Source organism: Canis lupus, chromosome 36 (genome assembly GCF_011100685.1).
Source record: "Canis lupus familiaris isolate Mischka breed German Shepherd chromosome 36, alternate assembly UU_Cfam_GSD_1.0, whole genome shotgun sequence".
NCBI lineage: Eukaryota > Metazoa > Chordata > Mammalia > Carnivora > Canidae > Canis > Canis lupus.
The window spans coordinates 17,214,249-17,239,721 of NC_049257.1; the positions used below are offsets into that span (position 1 = coordinate 17,214,249).

A 25,473-nucleotide genomic window follows, 5' to 3' on the forward strand; every position below is an offset into this window, starting at 1 on the left:
AATAATGAAGTAGGAAAAAAGAAGTTAACAAAATAATTCCATTCACAACTGCACCAAAAAAAATAAAATAAAATACAACTGCACCAAAAAGAATAAAATATCTAGGGATAAATTTAACTAAGGAGGTGAAAGACCTATACTCTGGAAACTATAAGACACTGATAAAGAAAGACACTGATAATACAAACTGACGGAAGGCTATATCATGCTCATGGACTAGAAGAATTAATACTGTTAAAATGCCCATACTATCCAAAGCAATCTACTGATTTGGTACAAACCCTATCAAAATACCAATATTTTTCACAGAACTAGAACAAATTTGTATGGAGCCAAAAAAGACTCCAAATAACCAAAGTAATCTTGAGAAAGAACAAAGCTGGAAGTATCACAATCCCAAATTTCAAGCTATACTACAAAGTGATATTAATCAAAACACTAGAGTACTAACACAAAAACAGACACATAGATCAACAGAACAGGATGGGGACCCAAATATAAACCCATGCTTCTATGACCAATTCATCTATGACAAAGGTTGCAAACATATACAATGGGGGAAAAGACAGTCAGTTCAATAAAAGCTGTTGGGAGAACTGGACAGGTATGTGCAAAATACACCTGGGGGTGCCTGCATGGCTCAGTCGGTTAAGCATCAGACTCCTGGTTTTGGCTCAGGTCGTGAAGTCAGGGTCATGAGATAGAGCCCCTCAGTCAGACTCTATGCTCAGCATGGACTCTGCTTAAGACCCTCCCTCTCCCATTGCCCTTTCTCTCTCTCTCTCTCTCTCAAATAAATCTTTTTTTTTAAAAAAGAATAAAACTGGAACACTTGGGCAGCCTGGGTGGCTCAGCGGTTTAGTGCCTGCCTTCAGCCCAGGGCATGATCCTGGAGACCTGGGATCGAGTCCCACGTCAGGCTCCCTGCATGGAGCCTGCTTCTCCCTCTGCCTGTGTCTCTGCCTCTCTCTTTCTCTCTATGTCTCTCATGAATAAATAAATAAAATCTAAAACAAACAAACAAACAAAAAGAAACAAAAAAAAAACTGGAACACTTTCACGGAACACACATAAAAATAAATTCAAAATTAATTAAAGACCTAAATGTGAGACAGGAACCGCAAAGCTCCTAGGATGAAATAGGCAGTAATCTCCTGGACAATAGCCTTAGCAATATATTTATAAATATGTCTCCTCAGGCAAAAGAAACAAAAAGCAAAATTAAACTATTAGGTCTACAACAAAATAAAAAGCTTTTATAGTAAAGGAAACCATCAACAAAATAAAAAGGCAAACTACTGAATGGGATAAGATATTTGCAAATGACACATCTGATAAGGAGCCAATATCTAAAATATATAAAGAATTTACACTATTCAACACCAACAATACAGATAACCCAATTAAAAAAACGGGCAGAAGACCTGAAGACCAGACACAGATGGTCAGTAGATACATAAAAAGATGCTCAATAGGACTAATCATCAGGTAAATGCAAATCAAACCACAAGGTATCACATACCAGTCAGAATGGCGAGTAACAAAAAGACTAGCAATAACAAGTGTTGGTGAGGATGTGGAAAACAGAGAATGCTTTGTGCACTGTTAGTGGGTGTATTGGTGCCACTACTGGGAAAACACTATGGAGATTTGTCAAAAAATTTGAAATATAAATACCGTATAACCAAGTAATTCCACTACTAGGTATTAACCCAAAGAAAGCAAAAACACTAATTTGATTGTTTATTGTAGCATTATTTACAATAGCCAAGATATGGAAGCAACCCAAGTGTCCATCAACAGATGAATGGATAAAGATGTGGCTTATATCCAAAGGAATACCATCCAGCCATAAAGAGAATGAGATCTTGCCTTTGTGACAACATGGAATGGACCTAGAGGGCATTATGATGAGTGGAGTCAGACAGAGAAAGACACATACCATATACTCACAAATACAGAAAACAAACTTTTGCTTGCCAGATGAGACAGGGGTTGAAGGATGGGCAAAACAGGTAAAGGAGATTAAGAGGTATAAACTTCTGGTTATAAAATATATAAGTCACTAAGATGAAAGTACAGAATAGGGAATCTAGTCAACAAGATTGTACTAATGTTGTATGGTGATGAAGACTAACCATATTCACCGGGCTGAGCACTGCACAGTGTGTGGAGCTGCTGATTTGCGATGTTGTACACTGGAAACTAATATAAAATTGTATGTCAACTATAATCCAATAATAAAATGTTTTAAGAATTGTACTCAGTTGAATTTTCGTTCCCCTTAAGGAAAGAAGGCAAACGTAGGTAAGAAAAAAAAATCATGTTCCAGGGAAATACAAAGCACAGCTTTGGAGTGTGACTTTGTAAGGTGTCTGATTCGGATTCATCCCCTTTGAGCTATTTATAACTCTGTAAATTGTAGATAACTGATAATGCAAATAATCCTTGGCTATATCCATGAAAACAAACTGTTAGACGGAGGGTTTCTGATTCCTAAGGGGAAGAAAGCTAGTTTTGATGCCTTTTGCAAATTCACTTCTCTTAATTTTTGAGTTCTCCTTTGAACTGGCTGTTACACATCTTCTGGTTCCCTCAATTAATGTGTTAATTAAGTTTTTGGCATGTTCATTTTTTTCAGCCCTACTGAAGTAAAACGGACAAAATCATAAGGTATTTAAAGTATAAATGTGATAATGACATGTTCATTTTATAGCTACTTTCAAAGCCATGATTTTACCTTTTTCAAAAATTGCCTTTCTGATTTATTGGTCAGGGTTGTGGGGCAGGAAATGGTAGCACATTCAAAGGGGAGACTGAGAGTGCTCGGAGGGACTATTAACAGAGGTGTCAGCAGAATTAAGGAGCCAGGATGTGAGGCGCCCCAATTAACAACAGAGGGAAACTGGTACCACCTCTTGGGCCCACTGGACATTGGGGGTGGGGGGGAGCTGTGGCCACACTTAAGAGGGACACAAATCATGGCCTGGCAGGAAGGGACAGGAGAATAAATATGACTTTTCTCTCCTCTTGTCCTCTGAGCCCCACTGAAGCCAGAGAGTAATGGATACAGGCTGATACGGTCTAGCTTGTTCTTTGCTGTTTCCACTTTTTTCAAACAAACCAGCCAACATGAACCATAAATCCTCAGTGAACTGAGAGGATCTGGCCCAAGTCTGTGAGAAAGACTTTTTAAAGACTTAGAATATGATCATACTTTATATCTACATAAATAATACAGCCCTTTGATAAAGCTCATATAAAGGAGGGACTGTGTTTTGATCACCTTCTCTACATGTCATGGTGTTATGTTCATGCTGTACAGGGGCCCAGGGCAGGCCACCCCAAAATGTGCCACAACAGCATATTGGTTATTTTGAATTGAAGTTACTTGGGAAACACCCTGGGTACTCAGACCTCCTCCATCCCTGCTGAAGGCGGGATATAAATCTCCCAAACGAGAGGTACCTTCTCTGTACTAAGAAGTAAAAAAGACATCCTTATCAGCGGAGTGGAGACTTTAAAGTTGAGAAAGCTGCAGAAACAAACCTTGTTACTTTTTACTAATCTATGATCTCAACCCAAATTCTACTTAGACTTCCTAAGTAAAGCTCCCAAACAGTTGCTTTCCTTATCTTGTCAATTCCTCACAAATTTACTGTCTCCGTCTAAAATGCATAAAAACTGCCTGCATTGGTCATTTCTTGGGGTGTCAATTTCATTATTGGGCCCCTATGCACACATGATAAAACTTTGGGTTCTCTTTTTAATCTGTCTCATGTCAATTTAGTTCTTAAACCAGCTGGAGGAGTCTTGGAGAGAAAAAAGGAAATTTTTTCCTCCTGCACAGCTGGCATAGTCAGCAGGATACTCTAACTTGCTGGAGATTGCTCACCCTGCCTGGAGCTGAGAGACTGTGGGACATCTGACATACAGCCAGTGGGAGGAAAGAGTTCTTACCATGTCAGCCCACTGGGATCTCCAACTGCAGGGTCTTAGTGGTGTTAAGAGTAGCTTCCTTGCTTCTCAGAGCTGGAAAAATGCCATTCCAGTAACGCTTGCCTGGTTGTCACAGATTAGTGGGTCCGTGACTAGAAATGTCTCACATTTGTGGGAGACCAGAGACACCATATACACACAGTATTCTTACCATCTGTACAACAAAATGTTTGCCTTGGATTACTTTGGGGAGTAACTTTTGGGTCATAGGTGTTGCATCATCTATGCCCCCTCCAGGGCATCCATGCCCTCACCTCTTGCATCCATGGTAAAGATTTATTCTAAGCCTATAAAGTTGCCTCCTGATTCTTCTATATATTTACTATTGGAATAAATATGTTAATGGTGATCCTACATGTCAATGGCCAAATGACAGATCTTTTGAATTGGAAAAATTTCTACATTTGAATTTTTTTTTTTTTTTTTTTTCAGAAAGCTCTGGTTCCGAGCAGCTGCCTTACTGGTATTTATGGGAGTATCAAATTGAAAGGAAAACATGAAAAAGTATAGCAGAAAACCTTAGAGAATCCCTTAATAAAATTAAAGAACCAAAGTCAGCTTTATTTTTTTTTAAAGATTTTTATTTATTCATGAGAGACACAGACATAGGCAGAGGGAGAAGGAGACTTCCCATAGAGAACCCGATGTGGGATTTGATTCCAGGACCACGACCCAAGCCGAAGGCAGATGCTCAACCGCTGAGCCACCCAGGTGTCCCCCAAAGTCAGCTTTAAAACAAGAACTAGAAACCAAATCTGACATAAATTCTCCTTTTTATACCCCTCTTTTATCCCCCAATCCCTATCACTGATCTTCAAGAAGATCTTTGGGATCTCTGGGCCCATGGTCCAGACTCTTCCCCTCAAAACTCAGTGCCACCTCCTTAGTCAATTCCCTTAAGTCCTAGAATTCCAACAACCAGCTTTCTATCTTAACTTCCCTTTCTTTGCAAGATTTACAGAAAGCACGTTGCCTTAGCTCTAAGCCTGGGGAAAACAGGTTATTTGAATAACCTGCTGAACTTCAGGGAGTAAATCTAGTGGGGACACCTGAGAAGTCCCATAAAGCTCATTTCGCTGTCCCTTATAATTCCTCATATTTTCCAGGGCTTTGTAATCAAGCTCTGCCAGTTTGAAGCATTCCTATGCAACGTCTACGGATGTATCTTGGACGTCCACTGCAAAGAATGCATGTCCCCTGGACCGTGACAGATCTTTTAAATTGTAAACCTCCTTTACCTCTGTTCTTAGAGAATCCTACCAAATTTGGAGCGGAATTACAAAGACTAGGAACCATCCACAACCTCCCCTCACTCACAGAGATCTTGACTGGCTACTAAGGAGAGTTCTTCCCTCCTGTGATTACAAGGTGGTCATCAGGCAGGCCAGATGGCTCCCTGGAGAAAAGTCCTCTCACAAGGTCAACACATGGCCAGAGTGTCTCCCCAGCTCTGTATGAATGACCAGGGGATGTCTCAGCTAGAGGCTGGTATTCAAGGGTTAATAGGGCAATACTGGAGGACTTTTCTCCCCAAATAAATTGGCCTAAGGTTGAAATATGCACTCAGAAAGGAGGGGGACACCAAAAAGCCTTCGTTGAACATTTTATACAAACTTTTCAAAGGCACAATGCATTAATCCCAGAAGCTTTAGAACATAGAAATCTAACCTCTGCTTTAACAGGAAATTGCCTCCCAATATTAAAAAAGCAAATCCATGATAATGTGGTCAGTTGGACGCGGCAACTGTGAAGTGTAAGAACGGAGGCCCCCACTCAATTTGTTGAAAAGAGTTTGCAGGAAAGCAAGGAATCAAAAGCAATACTTCTTGCTTTGCAACTTGCATCTTTGGAAAGGCGAAGCGTAACGCTGAAAATAGCTCAAAGCCCACTCAGAAATCTCCCTATTTGCCTCTAAACGATTGCAGATATTGCAGGAAACAAAAGCACATATTGGAAGAGAAATTGACCTGCACTTAAAAAGGAGGGCTTAATAAGCAATTCTCCGAAACCCCACAACCCTCAGAAAATTCCTTTCTCCTGAGGGACAATCCCCCTTAACTGACAGGGTCAGCCGATCCTCAGTAGACCCCCCAGATCTACCATAAAACAGGAACTGCATCTCTTCATTGACACTGGTGTGACTTTCTCTACCATCTGCTCGGAAGATTTACCTCCATTTATCACTTCTGATGCTGTTCAGGCTGTCAGAGGCTCAGGGCAACCTATTTTATTGCCCATATCTCAGCCCACCCCAGAACCCCTTTAGGCCCTTTTCACACTCATCATGCCTTTCTGGTTTCCAGTTGTTCACCAGCAAACTTTCTTGGGAGAGGATTATATCACTTTAATGCCAGAAAGGCTTTTTTGTTTCTTTACCCTTAGACCAAATCCCATTTCCTCCTTTCTTTACTGGAAGCTCCTCTTAATCTAAATTCCTCGGAAGAGGATGAATCTTTAAAAGATGCCCAATTTGTCTTTGGGCTACACATGCAAATGAAGTTGAGCTATCAAGTGCAGAGCCTATGTTCATTTCTCAGAAAAGGAATAAACCGTTTCCATTAGTGGCTCAAAATCATCTCTCCAGAAACCAGGGCAAGGAATTAACCCTATAATAGGCCCTCACCTTTTTTTTTTTTTTTTTTTTTTAAGATTTATTTATTTGAGGGATCCCTGGGTGGCGCAGCGGTTTGGAGCCTGCCTTTGGCCCAGGGCGCGATCCTGGAGACCCGGGATCGAATCCCATGTCGGGCTCCCGGTGCATGGAGCCTGCTTCTCCCTCTGCCTGTGTCTCTGCCTCTCTCTCTCTCTGTGACTATCATAAATTTTTTTTAAAAAGATTTATTTATTTGAGAGTGTATGTGTGCATGTGCATGAGGTGGGGGGGGGGAAGGGCAGAGGGAGAGAGAATCTCAAGCAGAGTCCATGCTGAGCATGGAGACTGACATGGGATTTGATCCCATTACCTCCGAGACCATAAAATCAAAAACTTAAATGTTACCCAGGCATAATAGGCCCTCTCTTAAACAAGATGACCTTGTCTTTATTACCTCACCCTATAACACCTCAATCTTGTCAGTAAAGAAAGAAGGCAAACTTTGACTTAGAGGGAAACCAAATTTATTGATTTGTATAGGACTTAAGGGACAAACTCTTTTTTCTTTTTTTAAGATTTATTTATTTATTCAGGAGAGACACACAGAGAGAGAGGCAGAGACACAGGTAGAGGGAGAGGCAGTCTCCAAGCCACCCAGGGATCCCCAAGGGACATAAACTTTGTGATTCCTTGGCACCCTATAGTCAAATCCAGCTGTTATTCTTACCTGGAGTCCTGCTGATGCAGCCTGGTTTCAGTAATTGACCCTTTCTCAGCTTTCTTTTCAATCCCACCAGACTCCCAATTTCTTTATGCATTTCCTTAAAGGGAGACAATTGCCATGGACTCACACAGTTCACAAGGCTACTATGAGTAGCTTATCCAAGCTTCCACCCTAGTGTGATATGTTGATGACCTTTTACTCTGTAATCAAACCAAGTGGGGAGCTTTTATAACTCCCTCATTCTCTTAAAGGCCATAAAACCTCTAAATCTAAACATCAGCGGGTACATAACAACTTTATCTATTTAGAACATGAGATAGCTCAGGGTATTCAAAAGCTCACTCCAGGGATCCCTGGGTGGCTCCGCGGTTTAGTGCCCAGGGTGTGATCCTGGAGTCCAGGGATGGAGTTCCGCATCAGACTCCCTGCACGGAGCCTGCTTCTCCCTCTGCCTGTGTCTCTGCCTCTCTCTCTCTCTCTCTCTGTCTCTCATGAATAAATAAAATCTTAAAAAAAAGCTCACTCCAAAATGCTCTGAATCAATTTTGTCCAGCTCTCTTCCCAAAATAGTTAAGTCAATTTTTAGGGACAGCTGGTGACTGCCACCAATGGATTCCCAATTTTGCAGTTTTTGTTAGACCTTTGTATGCTCGTTTCTCAGATATCATCCCAGAGCCTATTTTCTGGTCTTCAGAGGCATTAACCTCTTTTGAAGTCTTAAAATGACCTCTGTCCACACTCCTGGCTTACCTAATTTTGCTAAGCTTTTCCATCCATAGTGCCATGAAAATAATGGCTTTGCTGCAGGCATTCTAGGACAACCTTTTGCCTCTCTTGTACGGCTGACCGCATATTTCTCACGCCAATTAGACCCTGTGGCATCAGGTGTGCCCCCATGCCTAGGTGCAGCTGCCACCTTGGTGGACAAAGCCAGTATCCTTACATTAGGCTCCTCTGTTCACTTGTGCGTTCCCCATGCTGTCTCTGCTCTCTTCCAAGTTCATAAGACACAACATCTCTCTACACAATGACAGACCACTCACACATAAGCTCTCGTGACTAACTCAACATCTTCCATCACTGAAAAATTTTAAATCCAGCTACCTTACTACCCCTCTGATAATGGAGAGCCCCACTCTATTCCCCCCAATTGCCTTATAACTGTAAGTATGATCTCAAAACCACAAGAGGCTTTTTCAGACATCCCTCTAGACAATCCAGACTTCATTCTATTTTGTGATTGCTCCTGTAAACAAAATTTCCAGGGAAACATAATAATGGGTTGTGCCATAATTTCCCCACACAAAACAATGGAGGCATATTCTCAGCTCACTGTAGAACAGCCCTAATGGCTGAACTCATAGCTCTTAAGCATACAGCTTACAAACTGGTGGAAGGAGAAAACTGCTATTTATTTACACAGATTCTGGAGTCCACCATGCTGTTGGCACAATTTGGAAATCTCTCAACAAGTTGGTCGTAGATCAAACATCCACTGATGCCAGTTTACCAAATATTTACTAATCAGCCTGACTGCTATGTCAACATCTAGATAATGCAAAAAACCACCCTGAACTGGTCTTTGTTCTTGCCGATGTAAACACCTGATGGACCGAGCCTGGGAGATAGGTAAAGGACAGGGTGTGATACCCATGATATCCAAGAAAGCCGCTCTGCCTTTTTCCCTGATGAGTTATGTGGGCCCCAGAAAATCTCTACGGCTGCTCAAGGATTATCTTGACAGAGCAAAAACGATAGCTGAAGATTTTTTCCTTTACACCAAAAACAGACATGCCACTGGACTTCTCCAGGGTGATGTACCGAGCTTGTATTATAGCCAAACTCTGGTTTGATGCAGAAAATGGCATTTTCAAACTTTGTAAGGAGATTAAAAAGGACTCTAACAAAACAGTTTGCCAAATCACCCAATGGTTTACATGTCAGCCTTGTACAGTAGATGGCAAGGTGCCCCTCTTATTAGGCTGCCCAATACCATAAACTATATTTGGGTAGATCGAAATTGCAGATTTCCTTGGGTGGGTGACAAAAGTAAGCCCTACAGCTGACAGAACCAAACTACAGACCTCCGTTAGCTATTTTACAACCTGTTCTGCCCTCATAGACTGATGAAAAATACAGATGTGCGGACGTTAACATTATCAACAACAAAGGTCATGGAATCTTCCAGTCTTTAAAAATTATAGGTTTCAGCCTAACCTTGTCTGTAAATCATACACACCTTTTTATGTGGCAACAAAGTGTATAAAGGATTCCCACCTAAATGTTCAGGACAATGTGGACTGGCTCCTGGCTCCTCCTGTCACTCAACATTCTACCCCAAATGCCAAATTACAAACTTGGGCTCCTTTGTTCATGAAATCATGCAGTGTAAATATGCCAGGTGAAAAAATCATAGAAATTCTGCTGGTACATCCTAAGTTCACCTTCATTTCAGCATTTAGGGTTTTTATTCCCAAATCCTGGAGATTATAAATTGGAAGAGGCAATCCTCAATCTCTATCTGTAGTGAACTAAGAGTTCGATGCCACTATGTGAACTCTGAAAATACACCAGTCAGAAGTTAACAGCTTAGCCTCTATGGGCTTCTGAATCGTCAGGTCCTATGTACAGTGTCAGTGCAGAGGAGGAGCTTACATAGTCACTGGTGAACAATGTTGCTTTCGCGTAAACCAAATGGGACAAGTAATGCCTAACTTAAACATGTTAAAATATTTAATATTTTCAGCAGATAAATAAAGCACGGACATCTTGTTGGACTGATCTGTTTCTGGGGCTAACTCATTTCTCTCTCCACAATCACCAGATCAGCTTTTCATACGTGAAGTTTCCAGGGAAGTTTCAGAGGGGACTGCAGGGCCCAGGGCAGGCCACCCTAAAATGAGCCACAAAGGCATTTTGTTTACTTTGAATTCAAGCTACTTAAGAAAGTGCTAGGGCTTCCTGTCTTGTTAATTGTCCCCATTCTCACTGGTGTGAGGTGGTATCTCATTGTGGTTTTGATTTGTTATCTCCCTGATGGCAAGTGCTGCGGAGCATTTTCTCATGTGCTTGTGGCCATGTCTATGTCTTCTTTGGTGAAACTTCTGTTCATGTCTTTTGCCCATTTATGATTGGACTGTTTCTTTCTTTGCTGTTGAGTTTAATAAGTTCTTTATAGATCTTGGATACCAGCCCTTTATCTGCTACGTCATTTGCAAATATCTTCTCCCATTCTGTAGGCTGTTTTGTTGACTGTTTCTTTTGCTGTACAGAAGCTTTTTATCTTGACTAAGTCCCAATAGTTCATTTTTGCTTTTGTTTCCCTTGCCTTCATAGATGTATCTTGCAAGAAGTTGCTGTGGCCAAGTTCAAAAAGGGTGTTGCCTGTGTTCTCCTCTAGGATTTTGATGGATTCTTGTCTCACATTTAGATCTTTCATCCATTTTGAGTTTCTCTTTGTGTATGGTGAAAGAGAGTGGTCTAGTTTCATTCTTCTGCACGTGGCTGTCCAATTTTCCCAGCACCCTTTATTGAAGAGACTGTCCTTTTTCCTGGAGAGGAAAAACCTGGAGCAAGGGGAACCCTCTTGAACTGTTGGTGGGAATGTGAACTGGTGCAGCCACTCTGGAAAACTGTGTGGATGTTCCTCAAAGAGTTAACAATAGATCTGTCCTACGACCCAGCAATTGCACTGCTGGGGATTTACCCCAAAGATACAGATGTAGTTAAATGCTGGAACACCTGCACCCCAATGTTCATAGCAGCAATGTCCACAATAGCCAAACTGTGGAAGGAGCCTCGGTGTCCATCGACAGACGAATGGATAAAGAAGATGTGGTCTATGCATACAATGGATAGTATTACTGAGCCATTAGAAACAAATACCCACCATTTGCTTCAACGTGGATGGAACTGGAGGGTATTATGCTGAGTGAAGTAAGTCAATCGGAGAAAGACAATCATCATATGGTCTCATTCATTTGGGGACTATAAAAAATAGTGAAAGGGAATAAAGGGGAAAGAAGAGAAAATGAGTGGAAAATATCAGAGGGAGATAAAACATGAGAGACCCCTAACTCTGGGAAACGAACAAGGGGTAGTGGAAGGGGAGGTGGGCGTGGGGTTCGGGTAACTGGTACTGAAGGGGGCACTTGACGGGATGAGCACTGGGGGTTATGCTATATGTTGGCAAACTGAACTCCAATTAAAAAAAAAAGAAGAAGAAGAAGAAACAGCTGGGGCGAGGACAGATCTTCCCTGTCCCCCCTGAAGGCAGGAAGCAAATCTTCCATATGAAAGGTACCTTCCCTATACTAAGAAGTAAAAAGACATCCCTATCACCAGAGATAGGGACTTTAAAACAGTAGAAACAAATCTTGTTTGTACTAATCTAAACCTCAGCCCAAATTCTTAGAATTCCTTACTAATTAAAGCTCTGGAACATGTTTTCTTTATCCTGTCAACTCCTCACAAATTTATTGTCTCTGTCTGAAATGTGTAAAACCTGCCTGCCTTGGTCATTTCTTGGGGTGTCAAGTTCATTATTGGGTCTCCATATGCTCATAATAAATCTTGGGTTTTTCTATTAATCTGTCTCCTGTCAAATTAATTCCTAAACCAGCTGGAAAAACCTGATAGGGAAGGGCATTTTTTTTTCCTTTCCCTACAACTGCTTCTTCTAAGATATCTTTACCATAATCTTAACAACCATCATGTTAAGAGACACCTGGGGGAAAAAAATCTAATGTTCTCTCCTGCTTCTGGACACTAAGCCTTTGACCAAAAAGCAAAATGTTGATACCATTTTTTAATGTATTTTCATATTATTCTCTGGATATTGGGTGGAAGTTTGGTGAATATACTTTGGAGAAAAGAAAAAACATTTTATTAAACAGCTGGACTGGGGGGCACCTATGTGACTCAGTCAGTTGGGCTGACTGACCAAACTGGCTCTTGGTTTCAGAGCAGGTCATGATCTCAGGGTCATGGGATCCAGCCCCCTGTGTGGCTCAGCGTGCAGTCAGCTTGTTCCTCTCCCTCTGCTCCATGATCACCTCCCACCCCGCCGCAACTCGTTTTTTTTTTTTTTTTTAATGAAAGACACAGAGAGAGAAGCAGGCTCCATGAAGGGAGCCTGATGTGGGACTGGATCCCAGGTCTCCAGGATCATGCCCTGAACTGAAAGCAGGAGCTTAACTGCTGAGCCACCCAGATGTCTCAATAAATAAAATCTTAAAAAATAAAAGCAACAGTTGGACTGATTTCTGGGAGAACGAAGTTGCTAAAATAAATCTCAAGGTGTTTGCTGGGCCTTTGTGCTTCCACAGAAGTTACTATTCAGCTGAGCACCTCCACATGCTCAAGTGGAAAGCAGCAGAGTTGCAAACAGGTGTTGCGAGAGCTGAATATATTATGATGATAGTTAAGATTTTGGAGCTCAGGAAGTAATCTAGAAGGAAGGAGGAGGAACGCAACCAAACAGGAGGTTGGAGCAGAGTTGTAGAAATGATTGAGAGACGATTTTAAGGATGGCTAATATTTCATTTTAAATTGTCTTTCCCCAAAACCTTTGGTAAAGTTGGCTTTAGGCCAAACATGTATGAGTGATTCTGATAAAGCCTCATCCTTATTAGGATAAGGAAATAATGTCAAAAACAGCAACGATGATGAAAAAAATAGATGCCGTTACTCGAGGGTCTAGAAGGTCCTGGGCATTATGCCCAGATAGCTATATCATGTATATCACAGTCACCCAGGGAGACAGTCCCCCTTTATAGATAAGGAGGCTGAAGCTCAGGTTAAGTAACTCCCTCAACACTACAGAGTGAGTACATGGCGAGTACATGGCACAGTCAGGATTTGAAACCAGGAGCGAGTCTCTGTTCATTACTGCTTTCCTACCATTCTCCCTGCAGCGTCATTAACTGTCCTCTACACGACTGACAAGGACCCTTTGGGACTCTAAGGCTGCCAGCTTGTAGTCAAATGACTATATAACCATCCAAAGTTTTTCCATGTGTGAGTCAGATCCGCTTTCCTATAGTTTCTGTCCCTAAGTCTTCCATCAGCTGTCTGAGCCACTCGGAACAAATCTAATCCGTTCATGGAGCAGGTGCTCTAATATTTTGAAGATATGGTGTAAAATTCTTCTCCCACGTCTGACCCTATAGTATATGCTTTCTAAGTGCAGACGTATCTGAATATGGGATCCTATCTGAATTGCATATGGCTTTATTTGGCTTTATTCCCAGCCACCCAGAACATTACCTGGTACCTACAGTCGGCATTTAGCAAACATTCACAGAAGGGATGAAGAAAAGCCAGATTTGGAGGGCACAGCATGCCTGGTGGAACAGCAAACATATAATACAGATACCACCCTTACTTTCTCTACACATCTCCTGGTCTTATGTTCATCCTGCTTCCTCTAAGATATTTTCACCAAAGTTGTAACAACAACCAAGGTAACAGATACCTGAAAAACCTGTTAGAGGCACCACTTTCAGAAACTATATTCAGGTGCTGTTGTCAACCCATCCCCTTAACTACCTACACCTGTTTCCAGGTGGGCACTCTTCTCCTTCAGGCTACACTTGTGGGACTAAGACACCCTAAAAAAAAGAGAGAGACTATCATCTCCTTTACATATATCATATCTTTATACAACCCAAGACCTGACCACCACGGAGAAATGAATTATTCTTGACCGGTAACTGCTGGTGATACACATGTATACATATTTTGCTGATAAACTACCCATGAAAAAGTAATCTTGTTGCATCTAAGACATGCCAAGGCACTGGGGATGGACAGATGGGGAAGTCTCTGTGGAAAGAAGAGACAGCAGTGGTGATTTTCAGCACAGATGGCTGCCTTTGCAGCTGCAGGGAATTTCACCATTACAAGAAATTGTTGGGGATCCCTGGGTGGCTCAGTGGTTTAGCGCCTGCCTTAGGCCCAGGGCCTGATCCTGGAGTCTCCGGATCAAGTCCCACGTTAGGCTCCCTGCATGGAGCCTGCTTCTCCCTCTGCCTGTCTCTGCTTCTCTCTCATGAATAAATAAATACAATCTTTAAAAAAAATTGTCTAGTCTTGCAATTCCCTCCTGACTTCCAATAGTTGAACTTAATGATTTTTTTCTACTTTACAACGGATCAAAAGCGATACCCGCTCAGTGTGAATCATACCTTGACTTCTGGTCTTTTCCTAAGCGAGCTGAAGCGCGGCACGCTACTCTTGTGGTCCTGCAGCAGCAGCTGCAACTCCAGCCGAGCCCTACAATCACCAGGGTAAACCACCCAGGTACCAGCACTCCGTGTTTCACCTTCAGTGCAGTACTTCCATGAAGCCCGTGCTACTATAAAATGGGCTTTGTGTTTGACGATTTTGCCCAACCGCAGGCGAATGGAAGGAAGCGCTCTGAGCACGCCTCGGGTTGGCCGGACTAAGTACGCGACGCCGCTGGACAGTTAAGTGCATTAAATGCATCTTCAACTTACCATATCCAGAGATGCCCCGTCCTAAATCGAGGAAAGTGGAGAAGAGGAAGGAGGGAACAGCCAGACCGTGGGGCTGCCAAGACAGTTAAAGAGAAAGTCGATCAAGGGGCGGGGCCCCGGGGCGTCCGCGCCGAGAGCCGCAGGTCTGGGTCTGCAGTCGCCGCGGGCCGTTGGGGCTACGCCCCCCGGTGCCGGTGCCGGTGCCCCCGCTCGGCAAGGGTCAGATCCGGCAGCCCTCCGGGTGCGGCGGCGTCCCCCGGGACCTCGGGGCTCCCTCGCCGCGGAGTTTCCGGAAGGCCCCGGCCCCGCAGCCGCACGGGCGCGGGAGGCTGGGGAGGCGCGGAGCGCGCGGGAGGGGGCGCACCTGCCGGCCCCGCCGCAGCCCCCGCCCCGCCCCCGCCGCAGCCCCCGCCCCCACCCCGCCCCCGCGCTCCCGCCCCGCCCGCCCCGGCCCGGCCCCCCCGCCCGCGCGCTCCCGCCCCTGCCCCGCCTCCCGCCCCGGGTCCCGCCCAGCGGCGCAGGGGGCCGGGCTCCGGCGAGGGGGGCGGCGGCCGCGGCGGTGACAGCCGCTCCCCGCCCCCGAGGGTCGCCACGTCCCTCACGTAGCGCCGGGCCGAGGCGCGGAGCGGCGACCTGGCGGCCCGGCCCGGCTCCTCCGGCGGGGCTCGGCATGCGGCGGGCGCGGCTGCTGCTGCGCGGGGCCGCCTGCGCCCGCTCGGGCTCCGGGCTCCGGACGGCCAGCCCCGGCGGCGGCCGCAGCCTCGCCTCGGACTCGGGCTCAGGGCCGGCGCCCGACAGCGGCGTTCCGGGCCAGGTGGACTTCTACGCGCGCTTCTCGCCGTCGCCGCTTTCCATGAAGCAGTTCCTCGACTTCGGTGAGTGCGGCCCGGGCCTCGGGCCTTTGTGCGCGGCCCTGCGCGGGCCACCGCGGCCCCGGCCCCGGCCCCGGCCCCGGCCCCGGCCCCGGCCCTGCGCGCGCCCGCCCCCCTCCCGCCCGCGCACCCGCGTCCCGAACCTCCCCCCTCCTACTCCCCCCCCCCGCACACCCCCTCCCTAACCTCCCCCCTCCCTAACCTTCCCCTCCCACCCGGCGCACCCCCTCCCCCCCGCGCACCCCCTCCCTAACGACCCCCCCTCCCTAACGTCCCCCTCCCCCCCCGCGCACCCCCCTCCCTAACCTCCCCCTCCCCCCCCGCGCACCCCCTCCCTAACGACCCCCCCCTCCCTAACGTCCCCCTCCCCCCCCGCGCACCCGCGTCCCGAACCTCCCCCCTCCTACTCCCCCCCCCGCGCACCCCCTCCCTAACCTCCCCCCTCCCTAACCTTCCCCTCCCACCCGGCGCACCCCCTCCCCCCCGCGCACCCCCCTCCCTAACCTCCCCCTCCCCCCCCGCGCACCCCCTCCCTAACGACCCCCCTGCCTAACCTTCCCCCTCCCTAACGTCTCCCCCCCCCACCCGGTGCTTCCTTCCTCCCCTGCGGGCAGATCCTCGCGCTCCGGGGCGGGCGGGGGCCCGAGGAGCCCCTGGGGGCGTGAGCCTCCTCACCTCGTACCGTCGCAAAGCCAACCCCGAGGGCCGCGGGCGCGGGGACCTCCCGCCCCCCAGCGCACGTGTGCGGGTCGCGCCCCCCGCCGGGCCCCTTCGGAAGCGCAGGGCTGCGGCCCGGGGCTGCCGAGTGGCACCTCCCGGAGTCGTGTTCCGACTCTCCAGACTGATGATAAACGATTGCGTAAAACCTCCGTGATGAGACGGGAGGCAGGTTATAACTGGCCCGAGCGTTTCACAGAATGTTTTCCTTGCCACTTGCTTAATAGTGTTTCCATCCGCGGCACATTCGTTTCATCATCAGCAAGTAAGTCTCCAGCACACGCAGAAAGTGCGTGAGCACAAGCGCTGTGGCGATTGCCACACTCCTTTCTGCAGAAGCGACTGTCCACTTTTCCTCTTCCTCGGCTGGACGCTTCCTGATTTTCTCTAGAAAGGATGCAACAGATTGCAGAGAAATGGCAAAGTTAGACTTTTGACTTCTCATGTGAGGGTGCTGAGCGGGGAAAGGGAAAACCAATAAGCCAGGAAGGTCATAAAACATCAGTAGCAAGACTTATCTTCTGCATTGCGAGTACTGTTAAGTCAGTAATGGGTCATTAGTGGGCTCAAAAGATACCAGCATAGCTGGCAGCTTTATCTTAAAATTATGGTGCACAGGGCCAAAAATTTTTTTGGCGCAAAGCCCTCTCGGTTTTTTTGTATTTACTTTAAAATGACTATAGTTTGATGAAGGGGTGAATTTGGCCTTGTTCACAGTATGCCCTTAAACTTTCACAAGAGAATGTTTTCCTCTCATTCCATCATTCCTGCTATGGACAGTCTGGTTTTCTCTAAGGTTGTCTCTTGTTAAAACAGCAAGATTAAATTCTCAGGTTTAAAATGCATTGCTGAAATAACATGACTTTTTTGTTCAACTTTAAATGGGACTGCTTGCCAAAGGCTATTCTACAACTGCTCTGTTTAGCGTCTTGATAGGAGTGAAAGAAGAGCAGGCTGCTTTCCAGGAATCAGACAATTGAATGGGGGGCGGGGGTGAGGGTGGGGGGCGGGGAGGGGAGGGAGGCGGAATGCAGGGCTTTGAAGCTTGAAGATGGTCGCTGCACAGGCCCTGGTATTTTTTGTTTTCTATTGCCTGAAAGCCCTCCTCTACACCGAGTCTTGCTTATTGTGGTTCCCATGCATATGACAAAATTTCTCTCTTTATCTTAGGTATTCATTTCTTTAAAAACCCAGAGTTAGGAAACAGATTTTCTAAATAGTAGCAGCAACTGGTTACATAGGATAGGCTTTGGCAGGTCCTACTGTTAATTAGACTCCACACCTTGCTCAGACTTGCTCAGGTTGCCTTGTGTCTAAGATGATCCCAGTAAGGGTGCAAGTGATGGAGACAGACGGGGAAAGTATCTTTATCACTCTACAAAGCAATTCCTTCAGGAATTAGAAGGCCATTTAGGACGCCTCACAACCCTCCAGAGGGTTATCTTGTCCCTTGCCTCCTCTTCCTTTCCCTGGCATCATGGTGATGCTGGCACTCTGACACTGCCCAGTAGCTCCCTCTGTTTCTCCCTGTCTCTGGCTTCTACTGCCTTATGGCCTCTACTTACTGCTGTTCGCACCGTGTTTGGTTTTAGGATCTATGAACGCTTGTGAAAAGACCTCATTTATGTTTCTGCGACAAGAGCTACCTGTTAGATTGGCAAATATAATGAAAGAAATAAGTCTTCTTCCAGATAATCTTCTCAGGACTCCATCAGTTCAATTGGTACAAAGCTGGTAAGATTCCTATCTCGTGTTTGCAATTTCAGTGGATTTATAGACTCTACTGAAGGTGAAAGCAAATATTTTTTTTTACTCTTCCATGGAATCTTATGGTAGTAAGAGCATTTCTTCTTCTTTTGGGTATGTCTGGGCCTGTTCCCTGAATCCTGGATTCTACCACTCCTTGGCTTAAAAAAAAAAAAATTCAGAACTGCACAGAAATAAACACACTAAATTTACGGTTTATGTTATTGAATCTGCAGGATGTTATGTTATAATAAATATCTACCATGTATTGATGGACCTTTAATCCCTTCAACAACTCTGCCCATTAGGCATTATCACCATTTTACAGATGAGGAAACTGAGGCACCTACAGGTGTCTTGCCAAAGGCAGTACCGGGGAGCTGGGATTCAAGCCCCGATTTGTTTCTTTCTGCTCTATCGTGCTATAGTCAGAATGATAAAATGTATTAAAGGGTGTGTATATGTATTTTTAACAAACCAAATTTATTTTATTTAACTATATTGATCAAACATGAAAGTTAAAATCTTTTTTCCATTTAAAAATAATTAGAAGTTAGTGGAATCATATAAGAAACTATGATCTCTGTTCTAAAAAATGACAGTGGCAGTGCATACATATGCGGTCGCTTAAATACAGCCTTTTTTGTTAATGTTACTAATTTATTTTATTTTTTTAATGTTACTAATTTCAAAGTATTATACTCTTAAGCATTATCCATTTCAAACAAAAGAGTTTACCAGAATTGAGTCTTAAGTAGAAAAAAAAATTAGCTGCAAGATTTTTCCCAGTTATGATTCATGGAGATCTTAGTGCTTTTTTGTGGTATCATAGCTTATAGGAGAAACTGATGAAACTTCAATTTTAAAAAACAAGCGAAAGCAGTATGACTGCTATAATATGTGATAATGAGATGCTATCTAGTTCAAATACGGGACAACTATAAATGTGGTTTAAAGAAGAAACATTTGTTTAGGAACTATGATGGAATATAAAATTAGAACATATAATTTTCTATGGAAGCTTATTCTTGTTTTTTAAATTCTTCATTAAAAATAGAATATGCTGCATTTTGAAATCTGATCTGTGCCTAAAATGTTGTAGGTGCTCAATTATCTCTTGAATAAAGAGCATAGTTTTTCTTGCCAGTGAAGAGAAACGTATGAGTTAAAGCAAATACCAGAATCTTTGGAATGTTTTGGACTGCGGAGAGGCACGCTGCTTGTCAAGAACAGCTTTTCAAACCAACATATGGATTTACAGAGTTTTAAAACATTTTCATTGCCCCTGAATGCCTACTAAAGACAGTTGTAGATAAAGTGCCAACAGAGCAGCCAAAGCAGACCCTATATTATCGAAGGTCACTGAATAGTGAAGTGTTTTCAGCTCTGGCCCTGTACTGCCATTGTGCTTGGCAGCATAACCTTGAGAAAGTCATTTGGCTTTCCTCATTTTGCTCCTTCCTTAACAGGCCATTTGCCACCTTGAATCGTTAGGTAGATCAAAAACCTACATTTTCATGACTTTCGTTTTGCTTCAGCTCTGTTTAAAAGAACCATGTGGTAAATTATAGGCTTTTAACAAATATTTGTTGACTGGACATAAGCTATTAACCTGGAGAGTATGTGCTTCTAAAGGATAACCACTTTCAGCTCCAGCTGGTCATTGCCAATGCAGAAACACTGTCCAGATCAGCTGATTTTTGTGTACTTAAAGAAAAGCCACAAGTCTAGAGTGAAAAAACAAAACAAACAAAAACCCAGTTTTACTTAGGGACACCTGGGTGGCTCAGTGGTTGAGCATCTGCCTTTGGCTTGGCTCGTGATCCCAGGGTTCTGGCATCAAGTCCCTATCAGGCTCCTCACAGGGAGCCTGCTTCTCCCTCTGCCTATGTCTCTGCCTCTCTCTGTCACCCATGAATAAATAAAATCTTTTTATTTTATTTTTTTGAGAGATTTTGTTTGAGAGAGACAGAGATAGTGCAGAGATAGCAAGAGAAAGCATGAGAGAGGAGAGAGAAGCAGGTTCCCTGCGAGGGCTTGATCTCAGGACCCAAAGCCAAAGGCAGATATATGTTTAAACAACTGAGCCACCCAGGTGCCTCATACAAGTCTAGATTTTTAATTTAAAAATCTCCCAATTTTGAAAGACGGCAACTAATTAAAGATTTTTTAAAACACTAAAGGCCTGTAAGGCGTATGAGATTTTAACAATCAGATTTTAAGTTAGACTGAGGTGGATGGGCCTCCACATTCTACTGAAACTAAAACAAGTTAAATCATTTGCCCCAGATCACGTAGTTAATGGTAACAGACTCAGTTCTCGTGACAGTCAGCATTTATACTGTATGGTGGTAAATTTAAGAAGCTGAAAAGCTATTTTAGAGTATAGAAGTATATAAAAGGAAGTAGGAAATCTTAAAATTCTTTTTTTGGAAAGAATTTATTTATTTGAGAGAGTGTGCACCAGCACAGGCATGAGCAGGGGGAGGGACAGAGGAAGAGGGAGAAGCAGATTCCTGGATAAGCAGAGAGCCTGATGTGGGGCTCCATCCCAGGACTCTGAGATCATGACCTGAGCTGAAGCAGCTGCTTAACAGACTGAGCCACCCAGGCGCCCCAAAATCTTAAAATTCTTAAATCAGATTTAACCTATGTTTTTAGGAGAAAATGAAACTTCTGCTACTTTGTGCCAGGCACTTTGCTTAAATGTAAATGGGTCTAAAAATCCTACTTCAACCATAATTTGTAGCACTATTCTATATTAAAAGATACTAAAAATACCTTTTTATATTTTCACAATATTGAACTTTCAAAATATAAAAGAACAAATTTACCCTACTGATTTGCATTTTAGGTATATCCAGAGTCTTCAGGAACTTCTTGAATTTAAAGACAAAAGTGCTGAAGAGGCTAAAACTATTTATGAGTGAGTACAATATTTGGACCCTATTCTGAATACAATTTTTATATTCTTTAAACGTCATATGAAAAATATAAATGTACTGAGCTTAAGCTTGCTATTGGGTTACTTTAGGGAAATTAACTGTCAGTTTCTCTCCACTTCAGAACATATTATAGTATACGTGTCTATAGCAGCTCATACAGGTAAGGCAAATACTGTAAATCAGTAAATATAAGACATGACACAGTTCAAGTGCGATGATCTAGATGTGGCCTCGGTGCCGTTTGGATAATAGGGGACCTGTGAGATCTTTCAACCTGGACAGCGCATTCCTCTTTGAGCTCCAGCCAATCCTTGCCAATGCAGAAACACCATCTAGATTGTCTGATTTTTGTGTGTGTTTAAAGAAAAGCAGTAAGTTTAGATTTTTAATTTTTTTTAAAGATTTTATTTAAATATTCATGAGAAACACAGAGAGAGAGAGGCAGAGACCTAGGCAGAGGGAGAAGCAGGCTCCTTGTGGGGAGCCTGATGCAGGACTCTATCCCTGGACCCCAGGATCACAATCTGAGCCAAAGGCAGATGCTCAACTACTGAGCCACCCAGGTGCCCCAAGTATAGACTTTTAATGTAAAATCTCCCAATTTTAAAGATTGCAGCAAATTAAATTTTTTTTTTTTTTTTAAAGAATGAAGGCTTATAAAAACATATCTGTGGGTCTCACTTTATGACCTCTGGTCTGTAAAATAATGGAAGTAATATGACCAATTTAATAACCACCATACCAGCATTAATAAACCCAGGTAATCTTCCCAGGCAGTTATCTGCTTATTCCCATGAACATTGCTCAGAACTTGAAGACCACTTCTTTTGTTGTCTGTCCTCAGAGTTTATTACACTTTTTTTGTTACTGTCTCTAAAGATGATGGCAACATTTCACTTTTTAAACATGTTTTGGTCTGAAAATAACATCAAGGATTTACTCTATGCCTAGGTATGAAGCACACTGTGTATTTAATCTTTAAAACAATGCTATTGAATTAATACTGTCTGTGCACAGAAAGTTAAGAAACTTAAGGTAGCATTAAAATCAAATAGCCAGCTAGTAGTAGGATCAGGATTTGAACCCATGCCCTCTTACTTAAAAATAAGCGTTATGCTACAGAACCTTCTGAAAATGGTTAGAGCTGAATCTAAAAAATAAGGAAAGCAGTCAAGCAGAATAACAGTTTTGGGGGTTTTAAAAAGAGAGAAGTGAAATAAAAGGCTGAGAGAAGTGAAATAAAAGGCTGACTAGAGGGATCCCTGGGTGGCGCAGCGGTTTGGCTCCTGCCTTTGGCCCAGGGCGCGATTCTGGAGACCTGGGATCGAATCCCACATCGGGCTCCCGGTGCATGGAGCCTGCTTCTCCCTCTGCCTATGTCTCTGCCTCTCTCTCTCTCTCTGTGACTATCATAAATAAATAAAAATTTAAAAAAAATTAAAAAAGAAAGGCTGACTAGAAATGATGAGTCGTTTGTTGTTTTTGAGTTTTGTTGTTTGTATTTTGGATTAAGAGTTTGGTTTTGAAGCAGATTACAAACTAGGAATTCCAAAAATATTTTGAGCCATGATAGTATCATTGGAATAAGTTAATAGTGCTCAAGATGATGACTATGAATGGGAAAGCACTCATTCAGAAGTGTACATTCCCATGGGTATGTTACAAGGTAGATTTTGTTATTTCATGATTAAGGCTTCTTTTCTCTTTTATTTAGTTCTTTAAATTAACCATGCAGTAATACCTTTTAAATGACAGAAGTGGGAAGGCTGGGTGCCTTGAAAATTTTTAAGACAACAGTCAGTTTTTCTTCTCTACCATTTTTGAACTTATAGGATCAATGGAATTAGAATTTCTTTCACTTTTCTGTTCTCAATGGTTCTTTCTCTTTTGGAACCATAGGGAATAGTTCTAAAACAGGCAGGCTTTATTGGCTTATTCATCTTTATTCCTTACAGAGCATGTGTTCCCTAGAAGCAAGCATTCTGTCTTCTTGTAATGCTGAAGGTCCCTGGAAGAGTGTCCTCATAAGGAGTGCTCAGATGATCTTAGTTGATAATGGTTAAAAAAAACAAAACAAAACAAAAAAAACCTTAACACTGTTAGGATCATGTTTTTGGCAGCCTCGCTTTTAGGAGTTCCAAGAAAATAATCACGTTTTAAAAGTTTTATTTTGAAAGTTTTTGTACTGTCATATGTTACACATATTTATGATCTGAAATATATTTAAATAAGTGATGCTCTTTTTACTGAAATGAGGATTTCTTGCCTAGTATAAGTTAGTTAAACCTAGATTTTAGTATTAAATTCACTTGTCAAAATATTTGGCTGTTTTGACAAGATAGTTTTTTTTTTTGTTTTTTTTTTTTTAAGCTTTACAGATACTGTGATTCGGATCAGGAATCGACACAACGATGTTATTCCCACGATGGCGCAGGGTGTGATTGAATACAAGGAGAGCTTCGGGGTGGATCCTGTCACCAGCCAGAATGTTCAGTACTTTTTGGATCGCTTCTACATGAGTCGCATTTCAATTAGAATGTTACTCAATCAGCACTGTAAGTCTCCAGAAGTCAAGAGAAGAAGCAAAATAAAGTGAATGTGTTGGCATATTTTAAATTTATTTAGGAAACTTCCTTTTAGTAAACATTTAATTTTACTTTTTTTGCTTATTGAGTACACAGACTGCCCTACAAAGGAGGTATTTTTATGGAATGTAAAATACTATGTTTATGTGTAAGGAAAATATCTGTTCTACTGTTTGGTACCATTTGGAGAAACCATATTCAAATCTGGTAAATGGCAATAGAGAGTTTAGCTTATTTTTTTGTTTGTTTTTTATTTTTATTTTTTTGATAGCTTTATTGTTTGGTGGAAAAGGCAAAGGAAGCCCAGCTCATCGAAAACACATTGGAAGCATAAATCCAAACTGCGATGTAGTTGAAGTTATTAAAGGTAAATAGTTATATTTCTCCTTTGAGGAAGGATACAAGAATCAATATAGCTGAGTGTTATTTCTTGCTATTAAAACAGTTATTTATATCCTGAGACAAAATGTTAGGAGCAAATATGTATGGATTTGAGACTGATCTTATAATGTTATTGTATATTATGTGTCGGATGAATATTTTGTTGATATAATGCTTTTTTAAGGCAAAGTATAGTGATATGAGGGTGTTGGTTACACTTCAAAAAGATTCAAGCTCCCCCCTCCCCCTTTCTAATACCCTACGCTAGGAGCCATAATTCATAATAGTTTGGTTTGCATCTTTCCATACTTTTTTCTGTTATACCACATATACTCATGAACATATGTAATCGCTGGTCTCACATGGTTTGTTTTTGGAAGATGGGGGTACTGTATGTATATTTTTCTACAAGTTTATAGCCATCATACCCACAAGTTTATAGCCATTCAGTACATATGGATAAACCTCAGGTTTTTGAATGGCTTAATGGGTATATCAGAATGTATTAATCCATTCTTCTGTTGTTGGGTATTTAGGTTGTTTTCATTTTTTTATTACGAACAAAACTTCAGTGAACATCTTTAGATAAGTGCTGACTTTGCTAGTATTTTAGAAAGTAAGATTCCTAAAATTTAAAACATTGAAAATGCATTTAAAATTTTGATACCTCCAAAAAGATACCAAACAATGAATGAAAGTGTCTGTATCCTAAACTTTCAAACTACATGTTTGTTATGTGTATTGTAAGTAGTTTCTTCACCCTGCTGTTTTTACTTTTTTATGGTGTCTTTTTCTATATGGATGTTTTTTTTTTTTCTTATAATCATATCTGTCGCTTTTCCTTTATGGCTATTAGGTTTTGTCATGTCGTACTTAAGAAGACCTTCCCCAAACTAGATTATTAAAGTGTATTTTCTTCTATAATAGTTAAAATTTCATTTATCAGTACTATTTCCATCTTAATGCATGATATAGAAGTAAATTTATTTTAATGCTTTTTTTTGTTTTGATTCACACCAGATGGCTATGAAAATGCTAGGCGTCTGTGTGATTTGTATTATATTAACTCTCCTGAACTAGAACTTGAAGAATTAAATGGTAAGCCCGATGATGTCTTTTCCTCAATGAACAGTGTTGTGATTATCTGAGAAGGAATGATAAGAAGAATTTAGATATGTCTTAATATAAAAGGGCATTTCATCAACTTCTTTATTGAATATCAAAGCTCAGGGAGAAAATCATGTTAAGAGAGTGTGTGTATGTGTGTGCGTGTGTGTAATTTAGTTGGATTCTGTCTGAAATGCATTTGACTTCTTCCCCATTTTGTTTATATCTAATTGATAATGTTGATTCTTTCCTTATTTTTGTTTCTGTTTTTGGTTAGTTACATTTGACTGTTACAGGCACTTCAA

The 25,473-nt window shown here is 42.6% G+C and overlaps 1 protein-coding gene and 2 long non-coding RNA genes across 42 annotated transcripts in view; 2 read left to right on the forward strand and 1 right to left on the reverse strand.

Moving 5' to 3' along the window:
* Nucleotides 1-25,473, reverse strand: part of LOC102153619 — a 214,301-nt gene that overhangs the window by 62,644 nt on the left and 126,184 nt on the right. For all 38 annotated transcript variants that reach the window (XR_005384697.1, XR_005384729.1, XR_005384730.1 and 35 more), the window contains 2 exons: nucleotides 16,363-16,791; nucleotides 14,816-14,888 (listed from right to left, as the gene is read on the reverse strand). This is a non-coding gene — a long non-coding RNA (uncharacterized LOC102153619). The remainder of the gene's footprint in view (nucleotides 1-14,815; nucleotides 14,889-16,362; nucleotides 16,792-25,473) is intronic.
* On the forward strand, nucleotides 1,926-4,497 carry LOC111094204. Its single transcript, XR_005384733.1, has 3 exons — nucleotides 1,926-2,015; nucleotides 2,642-2,673; nucleotides 4,432-4,497. It is a non-coding gene; the product is annotated as an uncharacterized LOC111094204 (long non-coding RNA).
* The window catches only part of PDK1 (pyruvate dehydrogenase kinase 1), a 29,763-nt gene continuing 19,775 nt past the window's right edge, over nucleotides 15,486-25,473 (forward strand). For 2 of the 3 annotated variants that reach the window (XM_038584862.1, XM_038584864.1), the window contains exons 1-6: nucleotides 15,486-15,690; nucleotides 17,997-18,138; nucleotides 21,005-21,076; nucleotides 23,466-23,650; nucleotides 23,952-24,047; nucleotides 25,082-25,159. In XM_038584862.1, coding sequence (XP_038440790.1) covers nucleotides 15,486-15,690; nucleotides 17,997-18,138; nucleotides 21,005-21,076; nucleotides 23,466-23,650; nucleotides 23,952-24,047; nucleotides 25,082-25,159 — 778 coding nt within the window. Of the gene's footprint in view, nucleotides 15,691-16,474; nucleotides 16,670-17,996; nucleotides 18,139-21,004; nucleotides 21,077-23,465; nucleotides 23,651-23,951; nucleotides 24,048-25,081; nucleotides 25,160-25,473 lie in introns of those variants that run through there. The other variant, XM_038584863.1, reaches the window with a different exon arrangement.